General features: G+C 58.5%; 5 protein-coding genes across 5 annotated transcripts; all 5 read right to left on the reverse strand.

Annotated features, from left to right (window-relative positions):
• Window positions 1–6,474: 6,474 nt before the first annotated feature.
• LBRM_21_1810 (putative 2-oxoisovalerate dehydrogenase alpha subunit) lies at window positions 6,475–7,914 on the reverse strand (the record flags this gene model as incomplete). Its single annotated transcript, XM_001564832.1, has 1 exon — window positions 6,475–7,914. The coding sequence occupies one exon, from the start codon at window positions 7,912–7,914 to the stop codon at window positions 6,475–6,477; it is 1,440 nt and encodes a 479-aa protein (XP_001564882.1).
• A 1,132-nt stretch (window positions 7,915–9,046) lies between these two features.
• On the reverse strand, window positions 9,047–9,712 carry LBRM_21_1820 (conserved hypothetical protein; the record flags this gene model as incomplete). The annotated part of the gene is made up of 1 exon (XM_001564833.1): window positions 9,047–9,712. The coding sequence occupies one exon, from the start codon at window positions 9,710–9,712 to the stop codon at window positions 9,047–9,049; it is 666 nt and encodes a 221-aa protein (XP_001564883.1).
• A 1,770-nt stretch (window positions 9,713–11,482) lies between these two features.
• PRMT5 (putative arginine N-methyltransferase, type II) lies at window positions 11,483–14,524 on the reverse strand (the record flags this gene model as incomplete). The annotated part of the gene is made up of 1 exon (XM_001564834.2): window positions 11,483–14,524. The coding sequence occupies one exon, from the start codon at window positions 14,522–14,524 to the stop codon at window positions 11,483–11,485; it is 3,042 nt and encodes a 1,013-aa protein (XP_001564884.2).
• Window positions 14,525–15,208: 684 nt separating this feature from the next.
• Window positions 15,209–17,338, reverse strand: LBRM_21_1840 (conserved hypothetical protein; the record flags this gene model as incomplete). Its single annotated transcript, XM_001564835.1, has 1 exon — window positions 15,209–17,338. One exon carries the CDS (start codon window positions 17,336–17,338, stop codon window positions 15,209–15,211), a length of 2,130 nt encoding a protein of 709 aa, XP_001564885.1.
• A 1,386-nt stretch (window positions 17,339–18,724) lies between these two features.
• Window positions 18,725–19,546, reverse strand: LBRM_21_1850 (conserved hypothetical protein; the record flags this gene model as incomplete). Its single annotated transcript, XM_001564836.1, has 1 exon — window positions 18,725–19,546. One exon carries the CDS (start codon window positions 19,544–19,546, stop codon window positions 18,725–18,727), a length of 822 nt encoding a protein of 273 aa, XP_001564886.1.
• Between the last annotated feature and the right edge of the window lie 1,204 nt (window positions 19,547–20,750).

Below are 20,750 nucleotides of genomic sequence, written 5' to 3' on the forward strand. Positions count from 1 at the left end.
ATCGACTTGTCATGGAGACAATAAGCTTATTCAGTGTCTGTGGGGGGGGGGGCGTGCCTGTTTATCTGCGTATTCTGCCGCATCGTACCAGCCTGTCAGTCTCCTCCATCATCTTCCTCTTCACCTTCCGCGCAGAGTGAGGAACATATGCATATACTGTAGGGAGGGGAGAGGTGCACGGACACATACCAGGCAGAGAGAGCGAATTGGATATCAACTGAACGCAAGGGAAGCCAGAAGCACTGGAAGAGTATGTTGGCACTCATGCGCAGACGCACAGAGGAAGAGAGAGAGAGAAAAAAAAAAAACGATCGCTGTAGAGAGAAAATGCTCGAAAAGGAAGGAAAAAGAGGGGAGGGGGGGGGGAGAACGAACGCACGAAGCAGAGTGTGAGAGAAAACGCACGCGCCCCATCGCGAAGCACAAGAAATTAAGAGAAAAGATAAACAAAACAAAAAAATAGCACACAAAAAAAATTCGCTTTGTTTGTTGATATGTTCCCTCCTCTTTGGGAGGGGGGGGGGGCGGAGGCGCTGTGGAGTGAGGGGAGTAAGTCATAAGGTGGAGGCCCAGTTGGGGCTTGTTTGTGTTTACCTACCTCTGTGCGTGCACGTGGGTAAGCGCTGTTCCCGTCCCCTCGTCGGTACGACCTTCTTGATCTCCACATAAGCGGATAGCTGCACTTCTCTACAGCCTCACACCCATAAGTCCATCTCCAGCTTCTCGTTTCTCAGCATTTCTCCCTCCCATCTGCGCACGGAGGTGTGTAACGACATTCTACGTATTGCGCTGGTGTCTTTGTGTCTTCTCCGCCTGGTCTGCAGTTGCTCCCTCGAGCCTGGTAGCCAGCGTTTGTCCTTGCGACTGGGTTGACGCTTATGCGCCTCCACCTAAGCCCTGCGTCCTCCTCCTCACGGTGGTGAGCACAAGGTAGAAGGAGAGGAGCCAAGGGGCAGAGGAGGAAGGACATCGCCAAAAGAAAGCGATCAACTCGCCACAGACGCCCAACAAACACGCAAGATGACGCGCGCATAACGAGAGAGACGTAAGGGCTGGGGCAAATTGTCTGCAGTCATGAAAGAGGGGAAAGCAGAGGTGCAGAGAGGCAGAGGAAGAGGCAGAGGAAGAGGACGAGCAAAGCAGGAAGCCCTCTGCCCTCACGTGTGGATGATTTTCCTCACCGGCAATTTCCCCTACCATAAAAAAAACACAGATATACACGCACATGGGTAGATGTGTACAATAAGTTTAAAAGATACGTCGATGTGCCTACTACGTGTAGGGAGAGCCTGAGCAAAAACACCTCAAACGCCCGTCCACACGCCAGATGGTGCCTCAGCTCGTAGGTGGGAGAGACAGAGAAAATGCAGTCACGCACATGTACACGCACACACACACACACAACCATTACGGTCTATCGATTACTTCTATGTGTATGGGGGGAGGAGGGGAAGGAAGGGAGGAGTGTAAGCATGTATACAAACCTCTAGACAGCGTACACACTTACACATACTTTTTTTTCCGCTTCACTCGCTTGCGCACATGTATAGCGAGCGGGTAGTAGTGCATGGCATTGTTGAAGGGGTGACAGTAGCGGCAGTGATGGCGGTGGTAGTAGTAGGACAGATAACGCTTAGTGAACCTGTGTGCTCACACATCCATTACGCTCACTCACGCATGCACCCATCACTACATTACGCGCACACCAGAAAAAGGTAAGCCGGGGCGCGCACAGAAGACATCTTCCACCCCGCCATGACCAACCAGCCCCCCCCCCCTCGGTGAAACGCCAACACACATACAAGCACAGATAAAACACAAGCGCCTTTAAGGCATCATAGTGGAAGAAAAGGCTCAAAAGCAAAACAAAAAAGGGGGAGGGAAACGGTCGCACAGCGGCGTGCCCGCACGAACGCCCCGACAGCTGCGGAGAACAAACGAAATGCAGAAAGGGAGAAGAGTGAGAAGGAATGCAAGCGGGCGCGTGCATGAGTAATGCCGGTACAGCCAACCAAGCAGAAAACAACAACAACAACAGTACCAGCACTTTGCCATATACGCGAGAGACAAACCACACGCACGCACCGGCACAGCCTACAAAAGGCACTGAGAGAAAAATAGAGAGAGAAGAAAGCGAGAGCGACGTGCAAGAACGCTCGAGTGCGTGAAAACGAGACAACACTTCCCCGCGGCATTCACCACCCAAAACATTTTGAGGACGGAGGGCCGGAGAGGGGAGGTGATACACACACACACACACGCGCGCGCGTTTCCGTCTGTCTGTCTTTGCTCCTCTCCTCCCACGTCCGCACACGCAATAGAGAAAAGCAGCGAAAAGGAGGGAGGGACGAGGCCCTCCAGAGTTACCCTTCTCCTTTTCCTTCCTGTAGGAGCAGGAAGAAGGTGTTGGACACACGCAGGGTAGTTAGCGCAAAGCTAAAGCACACTCCAAAAACTCCACAGAAGAGAACGCTGCCGGAAGCACTAGCGACGGTGGAAGCAAGAAACTAGTCGTGTTAAACAGGAGAGGAAGCAGCAGAATAAACGCACAGACACACTCAATGGCAAACACTTAACAGTCACCAACACATTGTTGCTCTGTTCTACTGATATGGCTCAATAGGAAAAGGGGATTTCCTTCTCTGTGCCTGTTCTGCCACGAGCAAGTCAACAAGCAGACTCATGCACGACCACAGCTCACCCACACTCCTCTGTTGCACCGCGACTAAATACTCGCCGCCTAGGACGAGCCATCCTGCCACTGCATCGGGCCATGCGCCTCACGGGCTCTTCGGGTACGTGCTGCGCGATCGGCAGCAGGCGCACTCGGGTGGGCCGCATACCTCGATCCAAGCGGGCCGCGGTCAGGTTCCTGCTCGAGGATAGAGGCAATGACGTCTGCCGTGTGGGTAACAGGGAGTGGTGTGGGCGCATGCTAGATGAACCCAGAGAAAAGGTGGGCCAGCCCCAGGTCAGGGCCCTCTGAGACCCTGCACCCCGCCGGTGTGCCATACTTCTCCCTCGGTGGCTTCAAGACGCGGCATCCCATAATATATGATGTGGAGGCTCTCCATACTCGAGCCTGGAGGATTCAGTAGTGTGTTTCGGGGCGCTCTCCTCATGCCCCCGGCAGGTGTACCCCCATCAGCCTACTCGGTCCCATGCAGGAGATGCTGCATGCTTGGCACGCATGCACCTTGGGGCTCATCGGTATACACCGCCTCGCGCCCTTCTTGTCGATCACTCGTGCTCTGCAGACCTCTGCATGCCTTGCTTGGATGCGGCGCACTGGGTCAGCTGGGGTAGACAGCGCGGGCGCACAGCACTCGCGGCCTTCATTCTTCCACTTCCGTCGATATCCCTGAAGGCGTGTCTGATGACTCGCTCGCGTGTGCCGCGACAGGCGGGACGCTGTCATGGGTCTGGGGAGGCAGGTGCATTTCAGCTTCTCCCGGCTCCGCACGCCATGGGGCAGAAGTGGGTGTGCCAGGCGGAGGGGGCGGTGAATAGACATGTGCTTGCGCACCAAGAGCCCACGGCCTGTCGTGCTGAAGGGGGACAAGAGGCAGCGATGGACATCCGACGGAGGAAGCCCATGCGGCGCAAGTGAGGTGGATGTAATCACACCATTCCCTGCAGGATCACAGCGTGAAGCAAGGTGTGCTTCGAGCGTCAAACGATGCGTGAATCTCGCGCGGCATACCGAGCACAACGCCGGGTCGGACGCCCTCATAGGCAAAACGGGTGGGGGCAGAGGCTCTGGCGCGCGTGGGGGTACCACGGCGCTAGAGGAGAAGGAGACTGCACTCCATCCGGCCACGGCAAGCTGCCCGCTGTTGCAGAAAAGCGAGGTACCGACAGGCCGCCGTGCGGCGCTGGGCGAGGGTGATCTCCTGTAGTCGCGTAAGTACGACATCCTGGCGCTTTGGGGTGTAGCGGCGGCCGCCCAACTCTTTCTTTAGCAGGTCGTATCACACGAGTCGCCGTTCCGGGGGGATGTCGACCTGGCGTAGGAGACCGGTGACCAGGTTCCCCATCCATGCCGCTGACGTCAGCTCCTCTGTCCTCGCCCACTTCACATGCCTGTCCACACCACCCACATGCCCCAATCCACAATGATCAGACGCAAACCGAAATGAGCGACACTCATGACACAGACTGGCAGCGCCGCGACCAGTGCTCAGATAAGTCGCACTGCGTCATCCCCCGCCGCTTGAGGGCTTGGGCTAAGCGCCATGGTGAGGAACAGCGAGTTTGTAGGAACCGCCACACTTCTTTCTTAATGCCCTGAGCCGTCAAGTTGTCCTCACAGTAGCTCACAGGCCAGCGCCGTTGCTTTACTCTCAGCGCGGTACCTACAAGCAAGGGGAGGTCGAAGCCTCTGATCGCTGCGCTCACAGGTGCCGTAATATAGGGAAACATCACGGTCGTTTCGGATTTCATGTCTGTCCGTACCGCACCCTCCAGAGAGGGGATCGTAGTGGGGCTTGCACGACCTCCTCCTCCGCGGGGGGGGGGGGGGGGTAGGGGGAGGAGCCGTGTCGTTATCTGCAAAGAAGGCGTGGCACCGTTCGGGTAGCGTGTTGGGCTCCACCCTCAGCGAGGCTACTGCAGTGACGAAGAGGCGGGGGCGTAGAAACATCCATGCGAGGCACTGCATGTAGGCCTGACCATCAGGGGTTTCTCCAGGCGGAAGCAAGCACAGGCGCGACGATCGTCTAAGAAACCCATAACCCAGCGAGTAGGGTGCGGATCGACGCTGAACTTCTCGGGTGCCGTGATGAATTCTCCACAATCAAGCGAGCCAAATGCACTAGCGCAGTCCACATACACTCCTCCTGTCTCGGTACCTGGCTGATGATGGACTACCCCTTGTGGAGGAGCAAGTCCAGGGGCCTATATTGAAGCAGTGGGGGCGGACGTCAGATTGCTCTAGTAGGGGCCCGCCTTCCAGACCCCTCCCCTCACTCCCAAAGCAAACAAACAAAGCGCGGAAGAACTTCACAGGTCTTTTCACAACGGCGCAGATGACACGGAGGATACGCGGCGGGGCTTATGCGGGCCCACACGATGTCTCTTCAACGACGGCGGCTCAAGCCACGACGCCGCCAATGAGCGGCAACGTGCAGTGCAGCACTGCCCTGGGGACTACGAGACTTTACACAGAACGAGAGTGGCAAAGAAAAGAGGGATAAAGGGAAGAAGCGGAGGGGGGGGGAGGTAGGGCGATGAGGCTCAGGAGACTCGAGACGAAGGAGGCGATACGGGCGTGAAATCACCGTCACCGCTCTCATCCCGTAGATAGAGCCCGTGTGCAAGAGAGGGGGGGGGAAGCAACAGAGAAAAGAGATCAGTGAGCGAGCTGAAGGAGTACAGTCCCTCGCTGTGTCAGCTTGGAGAGGGGAGCACGCCCGCGCTGAACAGAGACACACACACAAATCGAGGGTAGTAAGAACTAAACAGAATGCGAGAGAATTCAAGCAACGCCGTATCCGGCATAATCCTCTCCTCTCAACGTGCCCACTCACTGCCATACAACAGGAGTGTCAAATTCCGCTCCACCCGCCCCACCCACCGCCCCCACCCCCCTGGGGCTGTCACGGGTCCCCCATCGCGTGACGGGCAGCAGCGCGAGACACACGCAGTACAGCAGTGCGCCGCCTCACGCCCGCTCCCGCGATGCCGGTCGCCACCTGGTGCACCCGTCTCGAGGTGGCTCCGGCGCCCCACACCAGTAGGCAGCGAGGGGCCGAGTGGAATACGCTTGGGCCACGCTGCCACTCGGCCCGCCATATGGCCGGCACCGACGCGCTCACTGTCGCGGGTCGCACCGACGCAGCGCCATGCCGGACCGGGGCTGCCGGTACCAGCAGCGACGCCACCCTCGCACCTCCCGGCGTCGTAGGAAGGTGGCTCTGTGCCCGCCAGAAGCGGCTCGGCACTGGCAGGGAGAGGCGGGCTGCCTGGCTCACCGATGGCGTAGGCGCTGAACCCCTGGGATGCCAGGCACGGAGGCGTCTCCCCCCTCCGTCATCAACGTATCAGTCACACAGACGTGTAAGAGAGGAACAGGTCTACAGAGGAGAAGAATGGCGATACAGAGAAAGACAGAAGAGGCGCATTGTGGCGTGATGGTTTGCCGGGGAGGGGAGGGGAGGGGGGTGTCAGAGAGGCAACTTTCTCTGATCACCCTCTTGTAGGGCCTTTGTGAGGGCTATGCGTGCAGCCACTTGTGTGCCGCCTGCGCTCGTCCTTTTCACTACTACTCGTCGCGCTGCCCTTACACAAATCAGCCGTCAAGAAGGAAGGAAGAGGGGAATACGACGGCGGAACTGCACCGCCGAAGGATGTACATTGTTGTGCGTGTGTGTCTATTTCCCCCATGCCCACTTACACTACCTCGCAGGGTGGTAGTCTACTTCCCCTAACCCAGTACGTGGCCTTTCACACGCCACGGCGGATCTCGTTGCGGCGCTAGAGCGTTTCCTGATCGTAGGTAGACCGATGCGCCTCGTAGTGCTCCACCAGCTGCGCCTTCTGCCGCTCCAGCTCTGGTGTTGGGTATTCAAAGACGTCATCGCACAGAGTGGAGACCGGCCATGCGGGCAGCTTCTCTTGCCGACGTAGCTCGCTGAGTACCTCCTTGCGCGTCTTCTCGACAATCTCCTTTGACTGCTCGGGTGTCCACCAGCCGAGCTGGGTCATGAACTGCTCAAAGCGCTGGATGGGGTTAAAGGTCTCCGCAAAGTGCACAATCTCGTCCCGCGAGCGGTACGCATTACTGTCGTCCGAGGACGAGTGGTGCGAGAGGCGGTACGTCAGTGCTTCCACCAGGACAGGTCGGTGACTGTTCAGGATCATCTCACGTGCCTTGCGCACTGTGTGGTATACTGCCAGCGCGTCGAGGCCGTCGACGCGGGCGGCCGGGATACCGTAGCCCATCGCACGGCTCAAGATGCCATCCCCCTTGTACTGGCTGTGGGTTGGCGTGGAGATGGCATAGCCATTGTTGCGTGCAAAGAAAAGGGTGTGCGAGCCAACGGTGCTAGCAAAGTTCAGTCCAGCGTGGAAGTCGCCCTCGCTCGCGGCGCCCTCGCCGAAGAAGGTGGCACAGATGCGCGCCTCCGGAACCGTGGACAACAGCGTTCCAGACGGCAGGCTCGTCGCGAGCGCGAAGTTATCGAGCCGAAACGCGTAGCCTGCGCCGGCACCGTGTGGTATCTGCGTGGCGAGCGGGGAGCTGATCATCTGCGCATGCAGACGCGTACTGCCATAGTGGATGGGCATCTGGCGGCCCTTCAAGTCGCATTCGCAGTTGCCCATGCACTGTGCGATGAACTCGGGAATTGTGTAGCCGCGGTACGTCAGGATACCCGCCTCTCGGTACTGCGCAAAGAGTTCGTCGTTGCTGGCCAGTCCAGCAGCCGCACCGATAACGGCTGCCTCCTCGCCGAACATCGTCATGTAAAAGGAGATGCGGCCCTGTCGCTGCGCTTCAAGCATGATTTTATCCATCGTGTTGTGCGTCAGCATCGCCAACATCATGCGCTCTGCTACTTGGCGAGTAATGACACTGGCTTCGTCCTTTAGGCGATATCGAAATATCTCGCCATGTTCGGCGTTCTGCAGCTCAATTTTGTTAGCCTCGTTGACGTCTGAAAACGATGTCCCAGCGACCCCGCAGCCCATCACGTCGTCCAAAACGACACGGCCTTGCAAGTCGAGCACATGAAAGATTGGCGCAGCCGGGTCAGGCTCCTCATTGAATGTTAAGGTGCTTGTGGTCACCGGGCCATCCTTGAAGTCAACGTTCCACACATTCTGCACTTGGCGGAACGCGTCACTTAGCGAGGCACGGCCGGCGATGGCGGCAGCGAGTGCGTTGCAGCGCGCTACCCGTGAGATGCGGAGCATGGAGCGGATTGAAAGAGATTGGCGGGCAGCAGCGATGCGAGGAAGGGTAGAGGAAGAGGGAGGGAGGGAGTGTACTACGCTAAGTGGTGGATGATGCAGAAATGAAGGAAAACAGACACACCCAGAGAGAGAGAGGTGGCGCGCCCTAAACAAAAAGGCCGGTGTGCGCAAACACCAGCACCAAAGCTGCGAAGCCAGAAAAGAAAAAAGAAAAACGAAGCCGTGCGTGCGCGTCTGCAGGGGCGTACGGCGGTGACCTTGATGGTTCAGTTGTGAAAGCACGCTCAGACAGAAACACGAGCACACCGCGGTGTACGCTGACAATTCCGCATGCGCGCAGAGAGAACTAAGAAGAGTTGATGTGAAGCGTGTGGGGGAGAGGTGTAGAGGCGGGGAGGTGCTGAACAGCGTGATTGATGAGCAGAAAAGTGTTCTCTCTCTCTCTCTCTGTATGTGTGCGTGGTGTGGGCATTATCGGTATGCAGAGAGAGAGAGGGAGAAGCGTGAATGGGGAGCTGCAGCGGCCACAGTTATGCGCTTACACACAGGTCGCGATGCGCTCGATGCCCTTGCACCCACCGGGTATCGGGTTAGTCCACCTCACACTGCTATAAAAGTAGCAGGCGTGTGTGTGTGTGTGTGTGTGCTTGACCCATTGGATGATGCTAGGCACTCTGGCTTCGCCTGCTTGCTGTGCGCGGGGGTGGGGTAGTGGTGGTGGTGATAAGAGGGAGGGAGGCGGGTGCGCACGGCTCAGTATTCAACCCTTCTCCTCCTTCCCTGTCCCCTAACGAAGACAGGCAAGTGAACCGAACACGCTGCAGAAAGGTCTGCCTGTAGAGATGGTGGAGAGAGAGACACTCAGCATTCATGGCCACATGCACATGCGTGCACAAGCGCACAACAGCATAACCCCATCGTCGTCCAGCGGTAGTGTACATCAAAACAATCGCATTCCGCCACATCACTGACTGTCTCCACCCTTCAGCACCCTCACCTCACTGATGGCTGGTGGTCACCCCTCACACTACAGACACACACGCACATGCGTACTGGCTGGGGTTTGGTGGCACGCAGCCCACACTTTCGCCATAACTGGCCTCTTGGCAATCGCTGCAGCTGCGGTGGCACCTCATGCCTCCGTGAGGTCATCGTTATAGTAAAGGTGAATGGCAGGGATGTAGTAGTCTGCGTTCAGTCCCAAGTCCTCGAAGGAGTCCGCCTCGTCGTGTATGCCGTTCTCCTCGAGCGTGCGGGACATATCGAGCTCGCGCGGGTCGGGGTCTAGCCGCGTCCACGTATAACTCCGCGCGTGCGCGTTTATGGAGAGGTAGCGCTCGCGTAGGAGCTCTTCTAGGGTTTCCTCCGCACACACCTCCAGCGTCGTCTCGTCGCCGGTGAGCGTATTCACAATGCGGATACGGCGCGTGCGACTTGTCAGGGCTCCGATGATGTACTGCGGGTCCTTCCACCACGGAATGTCGTAGTTGAGGTCAATGTTGGAGTCGGGGTAGATCGTGGGCATGTGTAGCACACGGCCCAGCGGCATCGCGTAAGTGCGCATGCCGCTAGTCACATCTACGCAGGTCCGGAGGTCATCCGCCTCGGCATCCCACCAGTGCGAGATGTCGGTGCCGGCCACCTGCACGAGGGGCTTCGTGAGATGTGCGAACTTCGGACTTGCCTTGTAGGCGGCGATTAGCGGAGTTAGGTCGAGTACTTTGCCATTCAGTGACACGTACGCGTCATCGTCGAAGGCGTGCGCGCGTACTTCCTTGGCCGTGTAGAGGCGCGACATCTGCAAAAAGCCAGTGGAAACGGAGAAGCAGACACACTGTGAACGTCCCCCCTACACACACGCGCTGGTGGCTTCTCTGTCCAGCCTTTCCTCTTCTAGGACTTTGCAGTGGCGCGGACCAAGACCAACAAGAGCTCACGTTCCGCAAAGATGATTCCCCGGCACGGATCGGGTGAGTGTGGATGTGCGTGTAGTGTAGTGTAGTGTACAAAGAAGGAAAAGAGGTGGGGGCTGCACCCACGTCACGTCAGGAGAGCGAGAAGTGCAGGGGCCTATGATTGAGGTTGAGGTGCTGGGCGTGGCCGTGTTGGAGTAAGAGGAGGAAAGGGGAGGGAGGAAGTCATGTGCAGGGAAGTGCGGTAGTCACGGACGTAAAGCTAGGGGTGAGAGGCGAAGGACTGAGAGTGAGTACCACAGCGTGACGCACTTGTCTGCTTTGCGAGGCAGCAAAGCAGACCCACCTCACCACCGAACAGCATTAGCGAGGTATATTAGAGAGTGAAACCCACACTCAGAGATGCAGACACTATGACGTGGTCTTCGGTGTCCCCAAGTTTGATAATGAGGCCTGCGGACAGTGCTGCGTGCGATTTCGCGCAAGTTTAGCTCTTTGTTCTCTGTAAGTTCCACTCAACTCACTTCCGTCAGCATCGGATGTGAGTTGAGTGAAAAACACGATCGAAGGAGAAGGGCGGCGGTAGTGTTGAGGGAAAAGACAGTCCACGCACACACACGCACGCTCCTCTCACCACCTACTCCGCCTCGCTCTTCACGTATAGGAATGCGCACAGGGTGAGAGGAGGTGTTCGACACAGCGCCTCGCTGCCTCTGAGGCAAACCGTGCGCTGTCGCATTATGGGAGTACATACGAGGAACAGAGAGCATATGCACACCGACACACGCGTACATGCGCACACGAACCGCTCATCAGGGAGAGAGAAGGAGCACGAGATCCGGTACACACACCCGCCCACACACAAGCGAGGGGAGGGAGGGAGGGAGGGAGAGAGACGATGCATTCACAGCTAAGGTTGAAGTGGGCGAGAAAGCGAAACAGGGGGAGGGATAAGAGCGGGAGTGCGCAGGGAGAGAAACACACACGACGGGCAAACATCCTCCAATGACACGAGGAGAAGGGAAAGGGCAGCTGTCTAGAGCACTGTCGCACATCCGTGCTACACAGACGAGCAGCCACAGTGAAACGTGAATACCAACGCAAAGACAAAGGAGAGAGGGGGAAGGGGAAGGACAAGGAGCGAAGATGGAACATGGAGAGACATGCATGCCAAAAGGACATCTGCACACACACACACACACACATGCAGGGCTACACGCACAATGGCAAATACGCCAAATAACTCAGATGGCAGTGGTTTGGTCACCGCTCGATTAATTTGGCGCGAACATGAGAGCGGGAGAGCAATCAAAGACCGAGGGAACAGACGAGAGACGGCAGAGAGGCAGAGAGCATCAGTGAGGAGAAGGTACGTGCGTGTGTGTGTGTGTGTGTTAGGAGAGGGAGGGGTGTGTGTGGCAGGTACCAAAGTACGCACCAAAAAGGGAAAAAGAGAAACGAAAAAAAATGCACATCATTAACGACCCGGTGTATGCCAATAGAGAAGGACGACATGGGCGCCATTCAAATAAGCCCACCAGCAGTGAACGTGAGCAGAGAGAGAACGAATAGGCAAAGCATCAGGGGGAATGGCTACTCTGGTCTCCCCTCACCACTACTGCGTTCCCATTTTTCTAGTGCACATCCTCGTCATCTCACAGGCGCATCGAGGCAGCCCAGCCGTTCTTGTTGTGAACCACCGGTGCAGCCGCAGCGCCGTGGCTAGCGCTCGGCGACTTCTGAGCCGCTGCCACATCACCGTAGGTGACACTCCATTCATACCACACCTTCCGCTCCGCCAGGCTCGCCCGGCGATCCAGCTGTACACGAACAGCAACCATGGGTTTTTGTTCTGCCGACGCTTGCCCCACTTCGTGCAGCTCCATCTGCTGGGCCGGCTCGAGCGCGAAGACGCAGGGAAACCAGCTGTACATGTCCTCCGTCCGCTGAGCAGGGGTGGTGGCGATGATCGTGGCTGGCGCGGTCGCCGACTGGTAGAGCACGGCGGAGAAGTATCCAGCCAAGCCGCTGCAGCGGCCGCGCGGCGGCACTTCAAAGAGAAGACTCGCCGACCGCTCCAGCAACACGGGCACCTGCTGCTTCATCGTGCCGTAGTCGCGCTTGTCGTCGTAGCTGCTGCTGAACCGGTGCTCGAAGGTCCAGCACGGTTGCGGGGGCGCCAGCGTGACCGCCCTGCTGAGATTAGTGACAAGCAGCGTGTGGTGAAGGGCGGCGTGGTGGTCGCTGCAGCCTGGCGGCGGCACTGTCAACCCCCTCGCTGCCGCCTCCATCACCGCGGCATCAAAGCTGGCGGACATGAGCGGCGCCACCCAAGCAGTATATTGCTGTGGAATGCACGTGAGGTACGGGTTGAAGGCAATACCGCGGCGGTGCTGGATGTCCTTGAGCTGGGCGTGGAAGGCCTCCAGGCACTCCGGGCTAAGTTCGTTGTCGCCCAGACTCCCGAGCAGCTCAGACACAATGAGGTCGCATAGACCAAAGTCCGCCGGCAAGGTGAGCGAGTTATTTTCCTCCGCAGTTGCAATGGCGCGCCCATCGGCGACGATCACCTCGAGCGTGTGGCCAAAGGTGTAGGCCAGCTGCGTCCACTCTGGGTCATTCGCCCACCGCATACGCGTGAAGGAGGCAGCTGGGAGATTCTTTTCAATGGCGAAGATGCGCAGTCGCACGCCCAGCGCAGAGACAGCGTTGAGGCACTCATCAATCAGCGGGCCGCGGCCGCAGCCGAGAAGCACGAGGTGAAGTGTCCGCTCGTCCGCCGAGGGCACCGGCACCCGCTTCATGACACCGTGCTTCGCGAAGAACTCGCTGTTCTGCTGCGCGTGCTGCTGCTCCACCCCAGCGGCGTACCAGTCCCGCACGTAGTGAAAGACTGCCTCGCGGTACTGCCGATATTTTTGTGCGTCGCGCTCGAACACTTCGTAGACGCCACTCGACAGGTGTTGGCTCAGTGGCTGAAGGGGCAGCTGCAGTTGGCCCTCGAAGGAGGCGAAGACGTCCCGGGTCGGCTCCTCGACGGCCTTGAAATGGAGGTAGTTGAGTAGCGCGTACTGGTCAAAGAAAGTGCGATCAAACACCGGCATCACGCGCCGGCGCAGCAGCTCCACAATGAAGGTCAGCGCGCTGACAAAGGGCGGGTAGGTGCCAGCCCAGCGGGAGGCCACAGTCGGCTGAAGATCCTCTGGCATCACGTAGGTGTAGCGGTGCTGTAGCACCTCAGAGCGGCGACAGTCAGCCGCCTTCTCCGAGAATGAGGCGGGGGCCGAGCCGGGGCTGCCATTAGCCGCCACCGCACCCGAGTCGGCGGGGTGGCTCGCTTCGTGCTCTGTCACACTATCGTACCCGTCACCGAGCGAGTAGTCCGCTTGGCTCGCCTCACTCTCGCCGTCGAGGCAGGCTGGCGGCGTGCGCTGGAGCGGCGCGCCGTCCTCGTCGTGGTAGGCGTTGTTTTGGTACTCATACTCCTGCGCCTCTTCAGCGTCTTTCTCCGCCAAAGTGGTGCTAAGGCGGTAGTGCGGATGTTCCTGCGGCGCGACTCCGTGTGGTGCCAGACACGCTAGCAGTGCCGAGGCAGTAGGGCACTCAAAGCCAACAACGTCCTCGCCGAACCACTCGCTTGGCAGCAGCATGCGCGGGTTCCACGTTGAGTAGTAGAGCAGCGCCATCAACGATGCAGCGGCCTCCGTATGCACCACCCTGCAACACGGAGACGAAGACGATGGCAGTGCATCAGACATAAAGCTCGTCGCCATGTTGGTGACGCTACACGGTGTATTGATGCGGTACATCAATTGCTCTGTGTCCTTCCTGTGAGTAGAGTAGCCGTATAGAACGGCCTGGCGGAGGCGCTGTAGCTGGTAGCGATGGGCAGGGTTGCAGGCATCGCAGCGTACCCACACCTTCACCCTGGGGCATTGCTGAATAAACGACAGCACGACATCCGCGGCAAGACAGGCAGCGCGGACGTTGCGCTGATTCGCCTCTTCAGCGCTAATTGTCTGCGTGCTGCCACGCGTGCCCATTGTGGTGCCTCCGTCCTTGTCTTTCTCATCACTGCTGTCGTCATCGCAGGACCATGGTGTGTCAGTGGCGTAGAACGGCAACGGTACCTGCACGGCGCGTAGGCACATGAAGGCGGCGAGCTCAAGCTGCTCTGCAATACGCTGCCGCTGCGCACGCGTGGACCAACTTATCTCCGTCACGACGCCGTTCATCGTCTGGCACCACTCCGATGGCATGTGCAGCGCACTCCACGTCCCGGCCACCTCCCTGCTCCACGCCTGGTCCAGCATGCGGGGATCAGCCATCATGTTCGACGGAGGGCATGGGCCCAGTAAGAGAGAGCTAAAGGGCAATGAATCGTAGAGACTGCCGCGCTGCGTGACGGCGGTGGGACCGTTGTCCTCGAGGGACAGCGGCAACTTGGACTGCGGAAAGCGGCCGAGAAAGCACGTGCCAAACGTGGCCCCCAACATGCGTACTTGCTTGATGGAGCGCATCAGCACGGGCTCCCCGGTGACGCCGTACACACGCAGTGAAGCGGGAGAGAACACGCCAGTGCGCGCCCACTGATTTTGAAATTGCTCTCGGCCGTGCAGGCAGTAGTTTTCCTCCATGGCCGAGACGGTCGTCTGCTTATCAGGGTCATTGCTGATGCCACCGCCATCGACAGACATCCCCAGAGAGTGGTGTAGAAGGGAAGGAAGAGGTGAAAGGAGGAAAGTGTAGGATGTTTAGTCGACGTGAGTGCTTAGCCAGGTTTATGCATGAGTCCTTGAGTAGAGATGTGCGTGTAAGTGTGTGTGTGTGTGTGGCTGTCTGACGAATGTGCTTTTCGAGTACTGAATCTGAGGGAGAAGGACCACGGCAGGCCGTAATGGATGAGAGAGGGACGAGCACAACAGCATAAGATGAGGGGGAGGGACACAAGGTGACCCCCTATGTGTGTATACACACACGTGCAGGAGTGGAGTCCATTGCACTGGTGGTGCATAAGGCGACCATGTCACGGGAGAGGCATCCCACTTCGCCATTAGGATGATGGTGGGCCATGCGCCACAGAGCTCGCCACGGCAGTACGCTTAGCACAGACAACGCAGAGCGCCGGTGCCATCGACACGTAGCGCTTGGGCCCACCTTATGGGTGCAGACGTGTCTTGCGTTACACCTTCAGCAAGACGAGGCAGGCGTGCCACAGAGAAAAAGAAAAAAGGAGAAGAAGAGCGCAGAGAAGACAAGAGAGTGTGCGACGGGAGAAGGGGGGGGGGCCGGCGAGTGCACAGTTGCGCCTGCGCACCTTTGCAGCGAAGTTTGGTCGGCCTTCCGGCCTCCACTTCTGCCCTTTCCATTTATGGGAAAGTCTATGCAGCCGACATCAGCAGTTGCTTGCGATCCCGTATCAGCTGCAGGAAACGGTGGCGTGTGAAGCGATCTTCATCCATCGCTGCCGCTGTCGCTGATGGTGACGGCGTGGCAGACGGTGCGACTGCCGTCGTCGTGGCGCTGCCTCCGTATCGCTTCAGCTCTTCCAGCCGCTGCCACTGCGACTCTAAGAGCTGTAGCTCGTGCCTCAGTGCTGTTGCGGAGGTCGCTGATGACGACGGCAACAGAGACGGTGACACTTCGACGGGCGGCGGGTGCACAGCCGACAGGATAGGGGACACAGGTTGTGCAGTATGTGGCATGGGCGCGGCTGGTTGCAGGTGCGTCGGCGGCGAAAGTGTTCGCTGCAGCGGATGCAACCGTCCCTTCTCCTGCGGATCTCTGGTCGCCCTAGTCGTTGTCGCGATCACAGTGCGTGGGTGCTGCTTCTCCTCGGTCCCCTCGGTGCCGGTGATGTCGGCGCTGCACCTCATCATCTTTTCCGGCGACAGGACCACTTCCTCGTAGCGGTGCCGCAACTGACGGTAAAGGTGCTCCATTTTGGCCAGATAGGCTTCTGCAGAGCTCAAGGCGTGCTGCATACGAGCTGCGGCGCTGCCGCAACCGTTCCCTGACACGACCTCCTCCTCATACTCTTCAGACTGGTCAGGCTGAATGCCAAGCGCAGCGCTCCTGCGCTGAGGCGCGGCTTGCACTGCCTTTACATTCGCCGCTCGCTCTAGGTCACTGCTCCTGCTGCTCGACGCATATACCCGACGTTCTACCCCTTGTGGTGGGGCGGAGTCAGTTGCCCTAGTTGCAGCCCTCCTGGTGGTGGCGACCGACGACCCAGAGAACAGCCTCGCCGGCTGCCGTGCCGCTCTGCCGGTGCCACCCGTATGGGTCGCAGCGCAGCGAGAGCCGGATGAGACAGCGGGGTGTTGATGTTCTGCGCGGCAACCACCAGCGTCACGCCGCGGTGCGGCTGCGATTGGTGTCACTACAGAGCCTGCAGGAACCGACACACCGCGCCGCGACGGAGCGGCTGTCTCCTCATACGCGGGCACAGACTGCCGGAATAGAACGCCTGACAGCGGATGTCGTGAAGGTGACGTGGCCAATCTCGCTGACGCACATGACGACGATGAAGAATACCTGCTGCCTTTACTACTACTCGAAGAGGAGCCCGACGAAGAGGGCGAGAGTGCGAGCTGGGGTGACCCATAAAACCACCATGGCGGTGGCGGTGGCGGGGGGTATGAAAGTGGAGGTGGCATTGGCCACCCGTGCTGCGGTGCAGCCATGCACCCTGCGGTAGCTTCCGTTGCTGACGCAGAGATCGTTGACAGTGATGGCTGTGGCAGCACGTGCGGTGGCATTGGAAACGTAGAGGGAAGAGGCAGGTCACTTGGCGTTGGCCACTCCGCGCTTCCCACGTCTCTGTGGTGTCCCGCTGAGTGCAGCGGGACATCATCGTTTGGGTAACAGAAAGGAGATCGCAGTCTTACTGCAGTAGGGTCGTAGTAGTGCGCATAGTAGCGATTCATGTTGCTGCTGTCCGGTAGCGGCGTGCCGTAGATCGGTGGCGGTGGTATCCACGGAAGATTGGCGAAAAACCTCCCTGGGTGCGCGTGCAGTGGCTCTGTGGCAGTTCGAGACTGTGGTGCACCGGGGGCCGAGTTGTGTCGCCGGCCGCTGCCCGACCGGTCGCGTTTAGTGTGGCTGCTCGCTTCAGAGGCGCGGCTCGTGACGCTACCGGGGAACGAAGACGTCACCTTTGCGGGCGGCTTGCCTGACTGACTGCGATCAAAGGCCCCCATGACATTCCCTTTGCTTGCGTAGGACAACGCTGCAGTGAGTGGGGCGCTGGGGATGTTGCCACGTACGGCGGACGGCAAATCAGAACCACTGCGAAGACTGTGCTGGGAAAAGGTTGACGCCATCGAGGTGGTGGACGTCGGCAGCCGGACGGTCGGCTCCAACACACTTTGGGGATTGTCGCGGCAATCATCATTTCCGCGAGCGATGGACGACACACTCGGGAGAGGCTCAGCAGCAGCGGAGTGAGTCTGCATCGAGGAGCTCGCACTCTGCGAGCGTGAGCTTGAAAAGCGAATCGCAGAGTGCATCTGCAGAAGAATTAAGCGAGGGAGGTAGTAGGAAGAAAAAACGTCTAGAGGAGGGGGTAAGGGGGAAAGATGGATGCACGAGTAGCTGACTCTGTGTGTGAGGGTAAGTTTGCGGGTGGGGTGAGCACGGTAGGAGGGCAGCGGGGTGGAGGGTCTCTCCTTCGTTTTGCTACGAATGATGCCCACCGTCTCCAGCGCAGCGCGAAAGCAAACGCGGCACAAGCGCAACGAGGGAAGTCTGATGTAGCGCTGTCTCTCTAAGTCGTCATGGCGAAGAAGGAAACCGGGAGGATGGCGACGGCGGCGGACTAAGGAGAAGGGGAAGCGCCGCGGAAAAGAATGAAAACAGAGAAAGAAAGAGAGCAAAACAAACAAGACGCGATATCAGCGAACACGCGCTGCAGGACACCTCCCACGCGGTGTGCACACGCCCCTGAGCGCGGATGTATGCCTATTTTTTTTTCTCTCTCTCTCTCTCTGTGTGTGTGTGTGTGTGTGCGTGTGTGTGAGTCTTTGAACTGTGCAGGTTGTCGGTTGCTTTTCCCTGTAATGAAGCGAATGTCCCGCCAACATGAGGAGAAAGTGGGAATGGGGGAGTTGGGAGGATGGGAGAATGCGGGGGAGGGGGAGGGGGGAGGGGGGAGCACCGAAACCTCCCCTGCATAGAGATGCATGATGAGGGGTAGCGAGTGGAGAGCGTGGGACTGTCGCTTTCCCTCCTCCGCACTGCAAGTCATGCTCGGCACAAAGTGATGGGCAGAGCCGCAGGCACGCAGACGAGGTGTCTGGTACCCTCTGTCCATCGCTCGCTGAGACCGCACTCGTATCAAGGATCACGAAGCCGTACGGCATGGCGTCTCTCCATCCCTGTACCGGAGCGACTTTGCGCTGCGTGGCTCCACACTCAGGGGCGTTACCTGTGTGTGACGTTACGAAAGACAACTTAAGAAGACCTGAGCACGAGCGCTACGTGACTGGTGAATGATCGAAGCGCAGGCACACACAGACACATTCAGTAGCCGACAGCCATGAAGGCAGAGGAGGCACGAAGGTGAGGAGGAGGGTTACACGGCGTGGGGCAACGACAGCGGAATCGAGCAAAGGAGAGGAGGGGGAATGGAGGGGGTCCTGTACCCCCCTCCTCTTCCTCCCTCTCGCTTCTGCCCTGGCACTTTCCTCTCCTTCCCTCTTCGCCCTCCACTTTCCATCCTCACCACGCCGAAAGAAAGGAGTCGGAGGGGAGAGGAGGTGGAAGAGGTAAAAGGACGTGGACGCCATCAGTGCAACAACACCGACACCCGCCGGAGGAGAGGGGAACAAACATGCCACAGCGAGGAACTGCGAGATGAGGGAAAGAATCGGTTAAAGGTTTGTATGTGGACACTCCTACTTCCGCGCCTCCTCGGCCTTCTCCGCCCCTTTCTCCGCCTCCAGCGGATTCTCAATCATCTGACGAGCGCACAGCGCCGTCATCATCGCCTCGCCGTCCGCCACGCCGCTCGCGTCGTCGTGGCGCCTGCACCAGCTGATGTACTTGCGGCACGTCGTCACTGCCTGGGACACGTCATCGAGGCCCTCAAAGGATGTCAGAATCGCCTCGAGTGTGATCTTCACCAGCTCAAAGTCGTTCTCATCGATGTGTTGGTTCAGCGCCTCGATCAACGTGTCCAGCCCTTTGGCGTACAGTTCCTTCGCCTCTGCCGCCTCACCCTTCTTGGCGAGAAGGGTCGCCTGCACCGTTGTGCTAAGGCCAAGCCCAGTGAGGACGGAGCGGCGTAGGTTCACCGCCGCCACCGCCTGCATCGGCATGGCGGATTTAGCGTCCACATCGACCCAGTGCAGCACCTTCTGCAGTAGCTCTTGTGCCTCGACAGCCGCGTTGTGACTGCCCTGCTTGCAGAGGACAAACCCCATGTGAACCTCAATTTCAGCAATTTGCGCCTTGTCCTGCAGCTCTGGCTTGCAGTCGCGCAGGAGCGACTCGCGCGCCTGCATGGCACACCGCAGTGCCTCATCGTACTGCTTTAATTTGTATTGCGCCTGAGAGGCTTCCATACAGAGTAGGCTCTCGCACTGGATGGGCGCGTTCATGGCACCAATCTCCTTCAGCATCTGCAGACCGACCTGGACGTGCTCAAGCAGTTTCACGTGATCGCCAGCTGTGCGAGCCGCGTCTATGTCCTCCGACAGCGCGTTCCACTTGGCCATGTTGGCCAGGTCCTGCTTCACCACCTCTTCGTTGAGAGTGAACTCCTCTACATTGACGGCAGACACTGCTGCTGCAGGAGCAGAGGAGCCCCTGTGCGCCGCAACGCTGCTGCCGTACCGGCGCGAACAGGACAGGTGGGCGCACGCCGCAGCAGGAGCGGCCACCACGCACCGCCGCGGCAGCGAAACACTCAGCGGGCGCCGCAGTGCAAGCATGGAAAGGCACTTCGCAAACATGTGATGTGCCAGCGGTTACTAGTGTGCGCTTGTGAAAAGTCTGGTGTGTGAGCGAAGAAAACGATGGCCACACTTTTTTCCCCTCATCACCCTAAGAGGCCAGAGAGCAATGATGGTGCAACTGCGTGAGCATTGGTGTGCGTATGAGGAGGTTAAGATCATGTAGAGAGCCGGGCATTCATATCGAGAGGAGGGGCAACGCATGGGATTCAAGAGCGCGCGCGAAGAGGCGATGGTGACACCATCGCAGCAGCTACCAGCCACATATGCATACAACTGGACACGGGGGGAAAGAGAGAGAGCGCAGTGCTGCAGACCTGTCCACAGTGACGCTGATGTGCACACAGGTGTGCGCCTCCAAGACATCACGGCGCGCGTAGAGTGGCGCATGAGGAGGATAGAGGGGCATATCAGCGATTTATTTAGCCACGCCTTCTCCTCTCTTCTTCTCTTTTCACCACTTTTGGGCCACTTTATTACGTTTTGTTTGTCTGTCTGAGTCGCCGTAAGCGCGGGATGCTGGCGAAGGATGCAACGCGCGCGAGAGCAAATACAACGAACAAGAGAGGTAACACACATCCACACGGCACACCTACAACTCGGTGGGCCCAATACAAATCTCTACGATAGCCGACGTCTCTCTCTCGCTCTTTCTCTCTGTGTGTTATGTCTGCACAGAGAAGTGTACAACGTAGGGGGGGGGGTATGGCTGGGCGTAGGCGTGTAGACCTGATACAGTAGAACCGCGTCATAGCGAAGCAAGCAAAGTAAAAGAAGGCGGGCGGGCCCATCTACACGGACACTATGCACGACCATGCCCGCCACGATAACCGCAGGTGCAGCAGCTGTGGCTCTCCGCTACGTGTGGTTACGGGTTGGGTGGCGATGGGGGGAAGGGGGGGAGGGAAAAAAATAAATAATAAATATAAAAATTTATGTTTATTAGTTTGTGTTTTTTTTTGGTATT

The sequence above is a fragment of the Leishmania braziliensis genome, chromosome 21 (assembly GCF_000002845.2).
Source record: "Leishmania braziliensis MHOM/BR/75/M2904 complete genome, chromosome 21".
NCBI classification, from domain to species: domain Eukaryota; phylum Euglenozoa; class Kinetoplastea; order Trypanosomatida; family Trypanosomatidae; genus Leishmania; species Leishmania braziliensis.